The sequence below is a fragment of the Dermacentor silvarum genome, chromosome 4 (genome assembly GCF_013339745.2).
Source record: "Dermacentor silvarum isolate Dsil-2018 chromosome 4, BIME_Dsil_1.4, whole genome shotgun sequence".
NCBI lineage: Eukaryota > Metazoa > Arthropoda > Arachnida > Ixodida > Ixodidae > Dermacentor > Dermacentor silvarum.
Window position 1 is genome coordinate 47,490,825 of NC_051157.2, and position 16,437 is coordinate 47,507,261.

General features: G+C 46.8%; 1 protein-coding gene across 1 annotated transcript in view; it reads left to right on the forward strand.

The window, feature by feature from the left end:
* LOC119449961 (WD repeat-containing protein 17-like) overlaps positions 1-16,437 on the forward strand; it is a 58,234-nt gene that overhangs the window by 2,796 nt on the left and 39,001 nt on the right. The window contains exons 2-6 of the mRNA XM_037713279.2: positions 2,766-2,948; positions 4,202-4,604; positions 11,146-11,415; positions 13,090-13,382; positions 15,992-16,105. Of these exons, the coding sequence (XP_037569207.1) occupies positions 2,823-2,948; positions 4,202-4,604; positions 11,146-11,415; positions 13,090-13,382; positions 15,992-16,105 (1,206 nt within the window). The 5' untranslated portion in view covers positions 2,766-2,822. The remainder of the gene's footprint in view (positions 1-2,765; positions 2,949-4,201; positions 4,605-11,145; positions 11,416-13,089; positions 13,383-15,991; positions 16,106-16,437) is intronic.

Consider the following 16,437-nt stretch of genomic DNA (forward strand, 5'->3'; position numbering starts at 1 on the left):
CTGCGACATTTTTTTAACAATAATTACGCAGTCACTTCAAGTGTGACACGCTGATAACTACTGCGCGGATTTATTTTGGCCCTGCATCTCTCTGGAAGGTTTATATTGCTTCTTGAAGAGGTATTCATATACGCCATGCCCTAACTAACAGCCATGCCTTAAAAAATGCGGCGCAACCTTTAAAAAAAATTGCAGCCTTGTTCTCATTCACCTTGAGCAACTCAGCTCTTTTGTGTTACGCATAATTGGTGTATTACCTGAAATTAGAAAAGTTAACAACCTTCTATAGTATTCACCTCTGCGACTATGTTGAAATGAGAGCCTCAGCAGCCAACCGGACAGTTAATCTGGTTATCCGCTCTGCCCTTCACCTCTTGTTTTCTCTTAAATTCCTTTAGAAAACATCAAGTACGCTGCCTTTTTATTGAAACAGCGACAGCAGGCTTAGGTTATGCTGCTTTAAATGCGTACACCCCACTTGAACGAGAGTAGGTTCTGTAACAATATGTACGATAGGCAGATTCATCACAGCGTTATTGCTTAGTGTTATCGCTGTCGTTCAGGCCACCTGCTAGCATTTCTGTCTGCAGGATAAATCAGGCCGCTTATGGCAGGAGCATCGGCCGTTGCACGCATTAGCCAGGTCGGCAGGTATATAGCTGAGAGGATAGCGCAAAATCTCAAGTTGTAGAGCTATCCCGCTCTGAGAAGTCACATATTACTAATTAGCTCCTCTGTCTTCAACATTCTCCCGCCTCCACAGGTTTATTCCAAGCCATTTCTACTTGCCTTCCAATGCCTCTGTCCTTTGCGAGCTGTTTTTCGCAGTGGATTCTGGCATCTTACGGGCGGAGGTTCCAGACATGGAGTCATTTTATATTTTTCTTTCTATCCAACTCTTGCAGCCGTTATACATCGCCATTAGCTGAATGTATGACCCCGAGTAAGAATCCGGAGCACGCACGAGTCGCAGATATGCTCACAATTAATATGCAGAGCTGTGCGCATTTGGCGCACATTTTTGCAGAATTCTCACACGATGTTCTCCGCAAACGGTGCTCTTTAAAAAATAAACATCAAGTGCAGGGCGTGTCAGCCGAGCTAGAGCGCCGTTAGCGCAGGCGAGTGGAAGCTGTTTGACCGACGGCTTAAGCCCCGCGCGTCGGCGGCTTTTCGCGCGCCTGGAGCGCTCTTGATAAGCGCCGGCCGTGTCGGCCAGATGGCGCTGTCAGCCGCCCGGAAGTTAATCGCGTTCGCTAACGACGCACACGTGTGCTTTCACTTGCATCTCCGTGTACATTTAGTAATTGCGTAGACGCGCAGCTCGACAGTTCGCAATAGTTTTGCGTTAGTTACGCTTGCCGTTCACTCGGCGCGGTAGCTCAGCGGCTATGGTTTCCGGCTTCCAAGCAAGAGGTCGCGGGTTCGATTCCCTAGCCAAAATGAGCGCCAGAGACCGTGAACTTGAATTTAGGTGTAAGAACCTCGAGTTGACAAAATTTATTGACGCGACAACCTCAAATAGTCCACTGAGCGAAAAAGTCGGCGTCTGTAGCAGCAAAATGGCACCTAAATTACCAATGGCTGCGACGCCACGTCTCACGAGCGCACCTCGATGAAGCAGTGCAGGCAAACGATGTTGCGTGAGGGGAGAGGGCATTGCCGCGACGCCACGTCACCAGCGCGCCTCGACGGAGCAGATACTGCGACGCGACACCGCGAGGCGAGACGGGTTGTCGTCGGCGAGGCAGTCGTGTGACGCGCGCGTGCTGCCGTCTCGCTCTCGGAAGCCGGCGCGCGGTCCGTATCTCTCTCTCACCCCCCACTGCGCTTATAGCTGCTGCGCGCGCATGCCGGCTTTGGTGGCCGTTGCGGCCTCCTCGGTCTCTCGTCGCGTAGAACGTCGGTTGCATGCGGCGTTGGCACCGCAGGCTGCTGCTGCGTGCTATCTCAGACAGCACACACTGCTATGGTACAGCTCAAAACTCAAAGGGTCAACTCAGCGGCGTTCAATTGTACATTAATGCTTTCGTATTCACAACTCATCAGAAGTGCTTTGGTGTCCTCGGACTTTTATATCATCAGCGCATGGAGACAGGAGACCCGCAGGAACTATGGCAGACGATTAAGTGTGACATCACCAGGAACATAAACTATGCGGCCTGTTCCCGGAACTTAACAAGAACAGAACACTCCTTGGCAACATAAAAAAAAAATCCGCTACTGACCGAGCAAGATGTTCCCAGTGTAACATTCACACATGATCTGGTTTCTTTACAAATGGGTCGACGGTCTGATTTTCACAGGCTGTATTTGTTCAGTGCTAACGTAATTAAACCGACAAAATGTGCTCACCGTTCTTGCATTACCTTGAGTTGATCATGTTTATTTTCCATTCATATTGTATGTTTCTTCTCCACGAAATGCGTCGCAGACTTACCTCTTGACTTACTATAATGATGTATTTCCTTGTGTAATTCGAACTTTGTATTGTGGCTGTTGCTGAACTTAATCTGAATGTTAGTTTCCTTAATAAGCCCGATCCATGCGGCTGCAATGCCATCAAGGTGTGATATATAGGCGTCCATAGCTCTGTCAAGCTTTTACCGGGGGCTCCTGTCTGCTATCATGTACATATGTGATGGTTCAATAATCTATTTGCAATTTAATTGACTAACGCAGCGGGTGCGCCTTGCGTGTGCAATGCACCAAGTGTGTAGAAAATGGGGAGGTATATACTCAGCTGTTCGATGTTTTCTTTTTAGGTCCAAATGGCTCCCCTCATCTAGCAGTGCTGAAGTGGGCACGCGTAAACGGACAAGATGAGTTCGATGATGCGCCAGGTCGGTCTGCTTGCCGCCGGCTGCCAGACATGGCACGTCAACGTGGCAAGCTTCAGCGGCCATCGTTTCGCCTATGCTGCCACACTCGCCGTTTACATCTACGAGGTACAATATCTGGCCGAAACTCGACCTTCTCTCTTTTTCATAACCACCTGAATGCTCCTTGTAGAAACAGAAGATGATTTGAATAGGTTGCCCACTATTAAGTTAGCGCATTGCGGTTGTCTCGAGACGCCATACAGAGCGTATCACATGCCGCAGCTTATCTGTTCACCTAGTTCAGCGCTAACAACGAAGTAGTGATATCATCGATGTTTTTCAGCGCATTAGACGATGACAACAGAATGAACACACACCGCCCACCGTGTGTCCGTTCTGTTGTCCGTCTATGATGCGCTGGTAGACATCGCTAACTGCAGCACGAACTCAACATAGGCAAGTAGTGATTATATATTTCTTGTTTCTTTCTTTTTTGCTGTGTGTGGTTTCTCATCATACGAGCGTCGTGTTTCCGAGACAAAATTTATTTCGCGGTAGCTCAAGGGTTGTGCTGCGCTTCTGACCTCGAAGTCGCGGATTCGGTCCCAGTGGCGGTGGCTGCATACTGATGGGGAGGAAATGCATCATACGCTCGTTTAATATGCATTAGGTGCACGTTAAGGTGCCCCACGCGGTCAAAATTAATCTGGTGTTCCGCAATACGGCGCGTGCCTTATAATCGGATATTGACATTGGATCATAAATCCCTCCTTTTTTAATTTTTTTATTGCTTGTCAGCGCTTGTCTGTGTGCTTTACCTCAGTGTTGAAGTCGGTCAGCACTTTCTGGCACCATATACCCATACGCTAATTTTTCATAATCTTTCGCAATATCTTCTGTTCTGTGAGCGGCCCTCTACTTGCTGATGCAACGACAGTCCCGACATTCTTTATTATAGTGACTGGACAGCATATCACACTTAAGCTTTAAAGGGATCTTTGTATTTCTTGAGCGAGAATAAAGAAAACAGAGGGGCTTTAAGGTTGTTAGAGACAAACAGATGGAGCAAACAGACAATTACGCCAAAGAAAGCATAATACAAATTTAAATCTTACCGCTTAGTTGAAATGTAGAAATAAGGAAGCGTGAAACGAAAACGGTCGAAAACTTGCCGCAGATGGCAGCCTGAACCCACATCTTCCGCAATTACGTGTGCAGTGGTTTATCCATTAAGCTATCGGGGCGGTCTCCCCCCTCCTCCCCTGTCAGCTTTCTTGGGTATTTATGTATGTGTACAGCATTACCCCCTGGGAGAGTTACGCCAAAATTTGTCAGTTGTGCTTTTCAAATGGGTGCTTACTCTGTGCTTGCGCGCGCAGATGGACGAGTCTAACGGCGAGTTCAAGCTGCGCGCCATCATGGCCGAGCACAAGCGCACCGTCACGGCCATCGACTGGCACCCGACGCGCAAAGAGTGGATCGCCAGCGGCAGCCTCGACCCCGTCGTGTATGTCTGGGACATCGGCCAGCGGCAGCTGGTGGCATCGCTGCGCGAGCCCCACTGCCTGCCGCTGCTGCTGTCGTGGCGACCCGACGCTCCCGACACGATCGCCTACCTGTCGGGTCGCGGCCCACTCCACTCCTGGTCCGTGCCCGACGGCCCGCGCGAGCCGTGGCGGGAGGCGGCGCAGTTCTCGAGCGCCGTCACTCAGATGACGTGGCACCCGTCGGGAAAGCTGGCCATGGGTCACCAGGACGGCTCCCTGTCCGTCCTGCAGAGCGGTGAGATTTGTGCGCGTTCCCAAGACTGTGTTCTAGCTAGACGTGGAGCTTTGCTCTGGACCCTAATAAACGCAGCAATTTGTTGGCTGGTGGCGTTTGCGTCTCTCGAGCGCCGCCTTTCGAATCTAACCTGTGGCCGTGGTGACTTAGTAGCTATGGTGCTTTGTGGGTACGGGTTCAATTCCCGGCTGTGGCAGGAGCATTTCTGTTGGGGCGGAATGCAAAAGAATTACACCATCTTCCCGTAGGGGAACCCTGAGTAGTATGCGAAGCAGTCCATGGGGTCGACTCAAGGTAGTTTTATCAGCTGTATAAACTTGGACATGCAGAAGCACCAGCAACGCCAGAACTGTTGTCGACGCCGTCGGCGTTTTGCCCGCGTTCGCACCGAACGCGCGCGGCGTTGGTGACTGTTGCCGGTGCCTCTGGGGCGCCTACCGTCGCGCCTCTAACCTAAGCTGCTTCGCATTATCGCGCGCGGAGCCGCAGGTGCTGCCATTCATTACGCAATCCGGAGAGGAGAGGAGCGTCGGAGAGGAGAGGAGGAATGCCGAGAGGAGAGATGAGACAAGGAGAGCAGAGGAGGGGGAGGAGGATGCGCATGAATGCCGAGAGGAGATGAAATAAGGAGAGGAGAGGAGGGGGAGGAGGCTGCGCATGCGCAGTAGGGGTGTGGACGCCGCACGGCTGGATGGATGGATGGCTGGAGGGAGGGAGTGACATAGCCCCGACCATAACATGCTTCGCATCTAAAAGCTCCTGTGCCGTGCTTTGTGCGCGCGTTAACTCCAGGTGGTCAAAGTTAACCTGAGTTATCCTTCACTATGTGACGCCTTTCATACTTCTTGTGTTGCTTCGATGTGTTAAAATTAATGAATTATTCATGAAATTTAACTGGTATAAACAGTTTCCTTCGCCACTTACGCACGCAGGCACCGCATTCTGATCGGTCACTTTCGCTAGTATTATCGCGCGACAGCACGGTAATCTATTAAATAATGAGTTTAATCTCGCAATGCTACTTGTGGACTATGAAAGACGCCGCAGCGGTGGGCTACGACTAATTCGGCTGAACATTCGGCTAGAGCGGCAGCATTCCGCTATCACCGTAATGTGGCTGCCGTTAATGGGTATCGGACACGCGACTTTGTGTTCAGCAGTAAAAGCGCTGTAGTCTTTAATTTTGTAACGGGAAAGTAATTATAAAATAAAAAAAGGTTTGCGAAAAAAAGTATGCCGAGAATGATCCATCACCGAAAGTAATAAATTAGGCATGTAAATCTCAGTTGTAGTATGCGATCATCTCTGAATCGTATGATCTGTTCTACACCTCAGCTACTTGCCTCCTGTTAGCTTAAATGCGGACAATGGAATAAAATGGTGTAAAGAAAACAACGCAAAGACGAACAGTGCGTTCCTAGAATAATTATTGTCTGTTGCCTGTAGATGGCGAGCTTGCCGGCGTCATGCCAAGCTCCGCCAGTGTCTGGAGGTGGCAAGCCCAACATGGTGGCATTTCTGGCCTGTTCAAATCGAGGGCACGCAGGTGATGTTTCGTGCTTTTCTGCCATGCTGCGATGGCGATTCTAGCGCCGTTGTAATAGATGCGTTTGTGTTGCCCCGTTTGGAGTGCAACAAACGTTTGCCTGAAGTTCATGCAATTTAACAAGGTTCTTACAGATAATATGAAGTAGACACACCGTAGTTCTTTATAAGTGATAAAAATGCTATATAGATTATTTGAATTACTCAAACGCCTTTGTTGATATAAAGACCTCTATTCCTAGATACCTCTTTTGATACTCCGGGCAACACTACTGCTGACTGATGGTACAGTGCTGCCCTGTGACGGCCTTTTCTATGGATATGAAATTGAAGGATAGGTGGCTCCTTCTTTGGAGCGCAAGGAAAACTAAAAGCACGAGAACATTGAGACAATCAAATTTCACAAACAGCTGCGAAGTTCCACACAAGAATAAAGGAAGTCAGAGAAAAGAGTAAGAGATCACTAAGAGGACACACAGTTCCATAAACACAAGTGTTCGAAAACACTCACATAAGGTGACATTTTTGCGGATGAAGCAGCTGACGATTATACACATATCTACATAAAAAGACACAAACAACACAAACAAGAACGGACGTGTGTTACAAATATACAGACGTGAGCTACCCATATACGATCTATGGTATTTTGAAAAATAGTAGTGGCGTCATTCACGGACATTTAATCTGAACCAAAAATTTTAGTATTTTCCTCGGTAAACTATATAGCATATCCGACCCCGCGACAGCAGAATATGTGCCGGTGATTTACAATTAGTGCGGTACTTTGCGCCATCGCTGCCAAAAATCAAGATGCCAAGTTGGCCTTAACTTGCCTCGATGCATTATTGGCAAAAGTTTTCATCATTATTTGCCCACTCATACATGACTCCGTCAAATATCTACGTTTATGTTCTCCGACCCGTTATCAGACTGACAAGCACAATTCATAGAGACAACTGATGTGCGAAGCGCTGGACTGATTGGAGAATCGTCCACTATCAGTACTAAAAGCCTTAGGTCAGTGCTCCCAAAGAACATCCATGCTGAAGGGCTTGCTCCCGTTACTAAGGTTCCTGCGGTCTACGGGCTTTCGCGGTAGACTTTCAGAACGCCGCCTCCTACCGCTCTATAGTGTACGCAGTTTGTGCTCGTCTTTCTCTCTCTCTCTCTCTCTCTCTCCTTCCACTTTCTTTCTCTTTATCCCCCTACTTCTTCCTTTCGTGCAGGGTAGCCAACCGGAACTAACTCTGGTTAACCTCCCTGCTTATTTATGCATCCATTCTCTCTCTTGTCATCGTTTTTGTGCACTGAGGAGGAGGAAACAAATTTATTTTGTTAATTTGGCTTAGTGAGGGGTGGCTACCAGGTGATGCCTTACAGCCACCTCCTCGGCTCTTTTGATGGCCCGAAGTTGAACCTCCAAGTTAGAGTTCATAAGTATCGCTTCCCACGCTTCAGGCGAGGGAGCGATTTGAGCGTCCCAGAGAATATGATTTAAGGTGGCTATGGACCCACATAATGAGCAGTGTGGGTCTGTCAAGTCAGGGTAAAAGTGTGCGTATATTTGTGGGCTGGGAAAGGAGTGCGTTGACAAAGGGTCACATATTTCTCACGAACATATTCGTGTGCGAATTGTTGTTCATGAGAAATATGTGACCCCTTTGTGACGTGAGAAATATGTGAATTTCAAGGCAGAAAACATGTAAAACATACACCACGTGTCAACAAGCCTAAGATTTTACCTTGGTTGTTGCCTGTGGCAAACAAGGCATGTACAAATTAAGAACTTGGAAGGTCCAAGCACTCTGAAGCCTTCCTGTTCCGTCATCTTTGCACATTTCATACGTACTCTGAACGCACATCCCTAGATTGGTTCCATACACGCTAGATAGCTCAATATTTGTTATACCTACTAATATTCGTACCAAATTCACTGTTATGAAATGCGAAATAGGTCAACGTCATTGATCATGTTCAAAAGAGTTTCGGTTTATTAAGCAAGGTAGAGCCTTAGAATCCCACCGCTTTTTGCCACGGGACACGATACAATAATAAACCAGCAAATAGGCGAAACAAGTTATAATATAATCACCTTCTTTTTTCCCCCGTGGTTCGCTACGCGGCGTATTAGATTGGTTAGTGCGTACGAGCATTCGCGGTTTATGATGCCTCCTACATTTTAGTGAGAAGTCGTTCGATGCAATGTCATTGAAGTCGGTGTTTGCACCTGTGTATATTTATTTCAAGCTTTCTTCTGCATCGATAGCTTGTAACAAGCTCTTTTCAAGCTGTTAAAAACGTGATGGATGGATGGAAACAACTTTATTAAAAATCCGGCAAAGTTTAACTACCCGGGCTCACGTCTCCCATGAGGGGACTTCGAGGCCTTGCCTCGTCGCCGCCTCCCGGGCCCGCTGGACTGCCCACTCTTGTTGGAACCCTGTGCTGCGAAGCTGTACGTTCAGCGTGGACGTAAGCACCTAAGACATTAGACAAACAGATAGCGCAGTTCCGAGTTAAAAACGAGGAATCGCGTTATATAGTTAGCTACGAACATAGGTAGTCCTATGTTATCTAGTTACACCATATTCGACTATCGTACTCCCGACTAAAACGTTTCATGTACGGTACAATAACACCATCTGTTCAGTGTCTTCTTAATGGAAACAAGCTGTAATTTACATAGTTTATACCAGTTCCATAAACCTCGTCACTAAAACGTATGAAGAACGTACGAAATTATTGGACAGCATACTGGAGCGTTTCAGCACAGGCATTATATTCCGCGGCGAGGACTAAAATCGATTCTACACGTAGGGCGAGCCGTATTGGACAAGGGGCAAGAGGCAGTCACTCTGAGAGATGACAGGGCCGTTTACCGCGACGAACGATAAGCAAACAAGCGGGCACACGTCTACCATGCGGGCTCGGACACGGCAGGAATTCGCCTATTATTGCGTGTCCACACGCGTTTCAGCGCAGTCGAAACTTCCAAAACGTGTTAAATAAATGAAATACCCGCATTTTAGCGATGGCCGGTGGGGGGGTTCCGGTTTTCTCGCTATTGATCCTGGCGCTGTGTGCATTGCGATCCCAGTGCCTTGACGCGCCTGCTGTAGAAACGACAGGGTGCTGGAGGCTGGAACGGACAGGGGGGGTGAAGGGAAACTCATTACAAGCACTTCCTTTGTGGAGCTGTCAGAATTTAAAAAAAAATCGAGCGAGAAGTGGTGCCTGCGTGTCTGCAGGTCACCTATGAATTTGATGTAAGGAATGTTGCCTAACCCTCGCTGTACACACACAATTCACCCGTTCCTTTTTTTTTTTTATTTAGGATCGAAGAGCACAAAAGCCTTGCAAACGCCGCCAAGTAATACGATCAAAGAATGAGAGTGCTCTCTGAATTCAACATGGGTGGGGCTTCTTCTGGCTAAGCATTCTTATGAATACCTTATTTCGCGCATTCGTGTGAAGATGTCGCGCATCAGTAGTGCATTCTTAGTACGTTTTATTTTTATTAGGTGTTATTTACTGCGGAGACACTACTTCAAACAATGCGAAGTTTTACATGTTGAAAGAAAGCCTTGGCGACGTAAGTTTGGTGAGGGTGGAGCTGGTAACTGTTAAAAAAGACGTAGACAATCTTTCGGGCGTAAATTTTTAGCTAAATTAACAAGTTTCATTTATTGAATCACCAATCAATTGTTTGATTCATCAACCAACATATGAATTATTGAATGAATGACTGGGCCCATCATTTATTCAATGAATGGGTCATTGAATGGATAAGAATGAGTGGATGAATTAGCAAGCGAGGCCGGGTGCTTACTAGGCACCCAGGTGCGATTAGTTTTTCAAGAAACGTCATAATTGTTCCGCTCGCACAGTATAAAATTTTGCTCCTTAAAGGTAGGCACTGGTTTGTTTCACGGCCAACACTTTTACATTTAAAGCTGGTAAAATTTAATTGCACACGACAGCTAGCTCAAGCTACTCCCACGATGAGAGAAGTGGTTACTGTGTAAAAATTCTGACCACCTCATGCACTCCGAAGTATCTGATACGAAAGTTTCACAGCGATAGGTATCAGTTTATTTCATTCTTATTTTTTGTGTCGTCTGTCGCAGCTATAATCGATTTTACTTTCCACAATATGTCACCGAAAAAGAAAATTTAATTTGTCCCCATTAGCAATTCAATCTTGCCCCTTAAGGGCAGGGGTGTTAGCCACGAGACAAACTGGCACCTTTACGGGTACAAATGTATTTACTGCGTGCGCCTCCTGTATCATATCCCAGATATTAAATATCACTATAACGTTAGGTAAGCGGCGTGTATTGACCGCGACACCTCTTTCCAAAAAAATAACGGGGTCATGGCCTAACTAAAACCTTAATGACAAACCATCGTACACATTTCCCCGTTAGAGAAAAACACTTTGCACATGCGTGCAAACTCGAGAAAATCGTACATCAGACACCGGAGTGCTATAAAGGATTCCTCGCACCCTTCCTAGTCCTTCCACAAACATTGTGGTTGAGACATTTTCTGGATGTGTAGGATGTTTGGAGCTAGGAGTCGCCAAAGCATGGCGCGGACGTGTTCTAGTAGAGTATTTTAGCGAGATCACCAATAGCTTTCGCGCGGCGGTGGCAACAATGTGTCACTTCTTGGAGATACATAGCTTGCACACATTCACGGGACGTGACCAATGTTTATGTCCGGCTTGTAGGCCTGTGGCGTGAAAGCCCGACTGGCAAAATTTTATCACAAGCCCATACACGTTCGACGCACTTTTTGCGTGGTTCGTGTAACATGATGCGAAAGCGCTAAAGACGAACAGGACGATAACAAATAACATTCGTGGTTGTCGTCTTTACAGCACTGTTTCATTATGTTACTGCACCAACTCGCCCAGCTGTCCCTACTTATGCGACGGTTCATGTAAAGTAACATCGCGCTCACGGCGGGCGGGCGGGTCTCGCTCCACCAGGTGGTGCGTGCCAGAAGCACGTGCGGCTGCTTCACGACGTGCCTCCGGACAGCGAGGACGAGGACACCCGCAGCGTGGTGGCGCTGCGCTGGGACGACCAGTCCCCGGGGTACCTGCTGGCTGCGCTCCCCAGCGGCCAGCTATTCCTGCTCGACTGGTCGGCAACGACCGAGCTGCAGGTGCTGGCTACGTACGCCTGCCCCAGCCGGGCCACTACCGTCGCCTCACTCGCCTGGGTGCCCGGTGCGGCTGGAATGTTCCTAACTGGAGGTGCGGCACGTTTTGCCATATTCAGTCGCAGTCGACCTAGAGGAACGAGCAAGAGCACTGCTTGCTCTTGCTCGTTCCTCTAGCCACTGCAAGAAAAAAAAAGTTGGGAGTGATTAGAGCTCTGGTTGGACCTCGACGTCGATCTACGAATGTCTTCCTGAACTAGTTGAGGGTGTGAATGCGGCGGGGTCGCAGCGCATGTCACTGTGTCGCGTCACCCCTCGCGTGAGGGGATTACGTGGAGCATCAGACTGCTTAGGTTTTTTTTTTTTTTTCTCTGCACATGCCCTCGGAATCGGTCCAGATTTTTAGACTGCATGTGCCGACGTGAACGGCTTTAGACGGCACTAGCTTTGGGATCGGCCGCCATCTCCAGGATTGGCCCACGAAAAAGGCTATAACCGCACATACCCGATACTGAAAGATAGGGGCAACTCGCTAAGAAAGGCATCGTCTTTACAAAGTTCTGAATACAGAGCTTAGGGCTAGTGTTCTCAATCACTAACCGAAACAAGTGTCACATGTCATGTTAGCGCAGAAGTTTCCAAGTACTCTTCTGTCCTGTGCGATGATAAATCGGCTGCTGGTTGTTCTGGAGAAATGAACAGATATAACTGCAGTAGTAGAGGACCTTTTTACTTCAAGAGTAAAAACGTTAACGATAACAATATCAAATGAGGAAATCGATAATGATAGCAACCATAATAAATGTAAGGATGCCAGTGCAGCACACTGTTTACTCTTGAAGCATCTGTCCGCGCTGATATTCAAATACTGTATATACTTGCAATTTTTGGTAGGCGGAAGTTGCTGAAATTCAGGCTATAAAAGAAAGGCACTTTCGATGAAATCTACTGAACGTTTTCAGAAACGCAAATATAAAAATCTTGACGAAAGTCTGTCTTGGTTTGTGACTAAAGAGATTAATGCGTGCAAGAACGGCAGTGAACTTTAGTCACTCGATCTTATCCTCGTACCTTTGTAAAATCTTTACACTCTGATTACGGGCACAACAGTTCCTTATAAAAAGTGGATTTATACGGCCTATATAAATGTTCCGTAAACGTATAAGATGCCTTGTCTACCTATAGACGTTTAAGTATATTTTCTTTAGTCTTGTCCGACAGATTTTTGAATGGTTGTTATTGGCAGACTGTAATTAAAGGACATAAGTGTAAAACCATAAGTCCACAGGATGTCTACAAGTTATCTTTATAAAGTACATAGAAAAACGTTTATGGACTCTCTAGACCGTCTACAGGATTGTTTTTGCTAGGAAGGACCCAGTTCACAACTTTTAACCGTATGTGGTAACTGACTAAAACAAAAAGTGGCAAATAAACCGTATGGTATTCGTTAAAGCCCTGTATATTCATAACCTAGTCGGACATGAGGGAAGTGAGTTGTAGCTATTTACCTTACGACATCAACCAGTAGTTCAACAGTTAAGCGGAATATAAAAGAATAACTTAGCATATCTATAATAACGGCGCAATAGCATTAAAAAATTCGTAGAATTAAATGCTTCAGTTCATGCATGACATAGCATTTGGTATCTGTGGGAGTAGGTTTTGACCTACGGCGGAAATAATTGGGCGTGTGGCGCACATGCTTTAGTATGCACACTTTGCGCGATCCTGAGGTGCCTTTCTGCGCTACTCTTTCCCGTCGCAGACAAAGCGTGCGGGACATTGCGCGTGTGGAACGTCTCCCGCAACACCCCTCTGGAGAACCTGCCTCTGCACGGCAGTGGTTTTCGCACCCTGTGCGTCTGCACCGGCTTCCCTGACAAGGAGCGCTTCTCGGCTGTGCCGTCTGCCGAGAGCGTGGCCTCCCAACAGCAGCAGCAGCCGGCGAGCAACGCGGTGCGCCTTCCACCACACGTGCGCGTGCTGTGCCTATTCGCGGACGGAGCCGTCGGTCTCTACAACATTCGGCGACGCTCCTGGGACTTCATGCGGGACACGGTGCGTGATCATCGACGGCCATGCCAGCAAAACACCTTTTACAGCGAAGCTGTTAGCCTCTAGTTGGTCGGGGATTTTTCGTGGCGTGCTCACCCAAAAAAAGGCAGCTCGAAAAGGGGTTCGTACTTGAGTTTCCGCGTAGCAGAAATGTTTTCTCGCGTATTCGAATTAGAATCCAATGCTATCGTGTCTGTGGGTTGTAAGTCGTGCTTTACGAATTGTCCGGCACACTTGCATCAAGAAATTCAATTAGTTCAATAACGCACTTGCGCTAGGCAGAGGGCCTACAAGAATGCGGATTTATGCTGCGCTAACGGTAACGCCACCTAGCGTCCTGCAGCCACTCAGACCCTAAACGGCAGCTAGAAAAAGTGCTTTGTCTTTTAGTTGCCACGTGACAGGTTGTTGTTTTCTAGTATATTCGAATAGCAATTCGAAGCTATCATGTCCACAGCTAGTGTGCACGTCGTACTTTACGCATTTTGTGACGCAATTTGCTTTTAGATATTAATTTAGTTCAATAGGGCACTTGCGCTTGGCGAAAGGCCTAGAAGAATGCAGACGCGAACGCGCTTTCGAGCTACGCTATGCTATATAGTTTACTGTTGAGGCTGCGTCGATGGCAGCGTGAGTCACGCGTTGCCGTTCAACTTTCTGTGACATCTACACACGTGTTACTGCGCGAAGTAGTCCGGCAGAGTTTGGCAGTGTTTTCGGTTTCTTGGAGTAGGTACTGAATCAGCGTAGCTTCCACGCGAGAGGGTTTCGCATTTGTCAACACAGAGAAAAGCGTAAGTGTAGGTCATATTTAACACTGAGTGATGTATATCTTGCCTTGTTTTATTATAATCCTTGTAGTAATGAAGATGTTCCCTAGTTTAAAACTAACAGGAATGAAACTTCGGAACTATTTTTGGAGCACTCTTACTTGTGCGCGCTTTGCATGCACAGCTTTGCCTCCTTTACCACATGAAGTTGGCCGTGAGTAAACAAACCGCGCACCAGGCTACATGGCGTTGGGCTCGGAAAGGTCGCAACGTCAGACGACTATGGCAGCACTGCCAGCAGCTAAGGACTATTAAGCGCTTGACAGGGGCGTTCTTCTCAGGTTTTAGCCCGGGCTCAGTTTTGATCCCAGGATTAAACGCCCAGGCGGGCGGTCACTGACATTAATCCGCTACATTAATTATTTTCGCCTTAATTGCTCCGAAAATTTAGAATGTTTTTTTTTTGTTTTTCCTGTTCTGTGACAGCCGGATTAGAAGCTTCGGAGCTAGTGCTGAAACACAATATACGTACCCGCAAGTTTCTTGGCTTCCAAACGCGCAGAAATCACGACTTGGGTCCCGAGCTGAACTATTGAGCAAAAGTCTTTTGGTTAGAGTTGACGTTTGATCCGTAAATTGGGCTTGGATCCTCTGTGCCGTGTCTTGCGTTAAAGCAATGCATATTTTCTGGACATTACACGTTCCTACAACCACGTTCAAGGCTGCCTCCTCCAACAATCCATTCATTGTGCATCACGTGACAGCATGATCACTGTTCTTTGTGGTGCCTGAAAAACACTAAGTATAAACGATTGCGTAAGCTTTGATAGTTAAAGCTAAAGTAGACCTCAAAACGAAGGGTAATTTACTTTTGCACACAAATACTTCGTGCGCAGAATTACTTTTGATACGTCCTTAGAATACAAGGGCCTAGATGCGTCCAGAACGCTAGCCGTCTTACTCCTTTCCTTGTTATGCGCAAGCATGCACAATGCAGTGTTTTTTCCGCCGCGTGTTTCCAATGCTCTCTGGCATGCACACTGTCGCCCACTCGACATGCCTAGTGATTTAGAAACACGCTACTAAAATGTACATGTAGTAGGTGTTCGCGTCCATGACACGCGTTTGAAGTTCCAGACAACGTTTAGTTTTTGTATTCGTCCAACGCATTTGATGGTCAAATCGCTACGACCGTAAATCACGCGCCATTTAACTAGAACGGTTTCCAACGTCCTATTCATTTTTTGTGCCCATAACGATCCAGACTGCTATGACCTGACTTAGTGTTTTCTGTATTTAGTGCATGACAGCTGAATTTACGTTCTAGGATGTCTGATGTGACATCCGTTGTGATTTGTATTTATTGTATGTGAGATGACTTTCCGTTCTAATGTATTGCGAGTTGTCTCTTGTACATTTATGTGAGCTATGTTCAAATTTGTTTTTGATGTGGTTTGTGTGCTAAACTGTTTAGTGCATTTACGTCGTCTGGCTGACTTTTTCATTGGTACCTTTCTTTTGTTAACTGCTGGTTTGTTATGTCATATTTAGTATATACTTTTTCTATAAGCAAAAGAGTAGCCGGTGCCGCCTAAATGTGCCAACGTATCCTAAATATCATGTACTAAAAAGAAATAGAAATTTAGAATGGTTTTTATCCCAAGTGCACATATACATAACTCTCGACGCAAGCCAGTACCGTTGATAGGCGGGCTTATAACTTATTTAACTGACAGATTAGTTGGCAAAATCTGTTCTGCCATCTTCTAGAAATTACATTCAACTAAAAGCAGGGTCATTGTAGCAAGAAGTAAGCGCTAACGTCATCAACATTTCTTACAGGCACACACCGAGACGATATTCGACTGTCAGTTCAAGCCCGACAACTGCAACCTTCTTGCCACCGCCGGCTTTGACGGGACTCTCAAGATCTGGAACATAGAGACCATGACCGCTGTGAGCACGCCAAGTTTGAGTACTTATTTATGTCGAGTGCGTTAGAAAAGTCCGCAAGCAACTATAATGTTTTAAAAAATGTAAACATATATTGCTCTTTCTATATTTATTAAGTGTGCGTGAAGGGCCCCTCAACGGATACCATCAAAAATTTTGATCGTTGTAAGGTTGTTAAAGTTGTAAGGCACAGTACAAAGAGCTTTCTGTTGAGCTTTTCTGAAAAAGTGTTTAGTAATAAGGGATACAGAAAATGTTACGGGGCCATGTTGCGAGGAGATAAGCTAGCTTCCCCACAGCAGACGTTCTGTGCCGTTGCTTCGACCAGCGCCTGC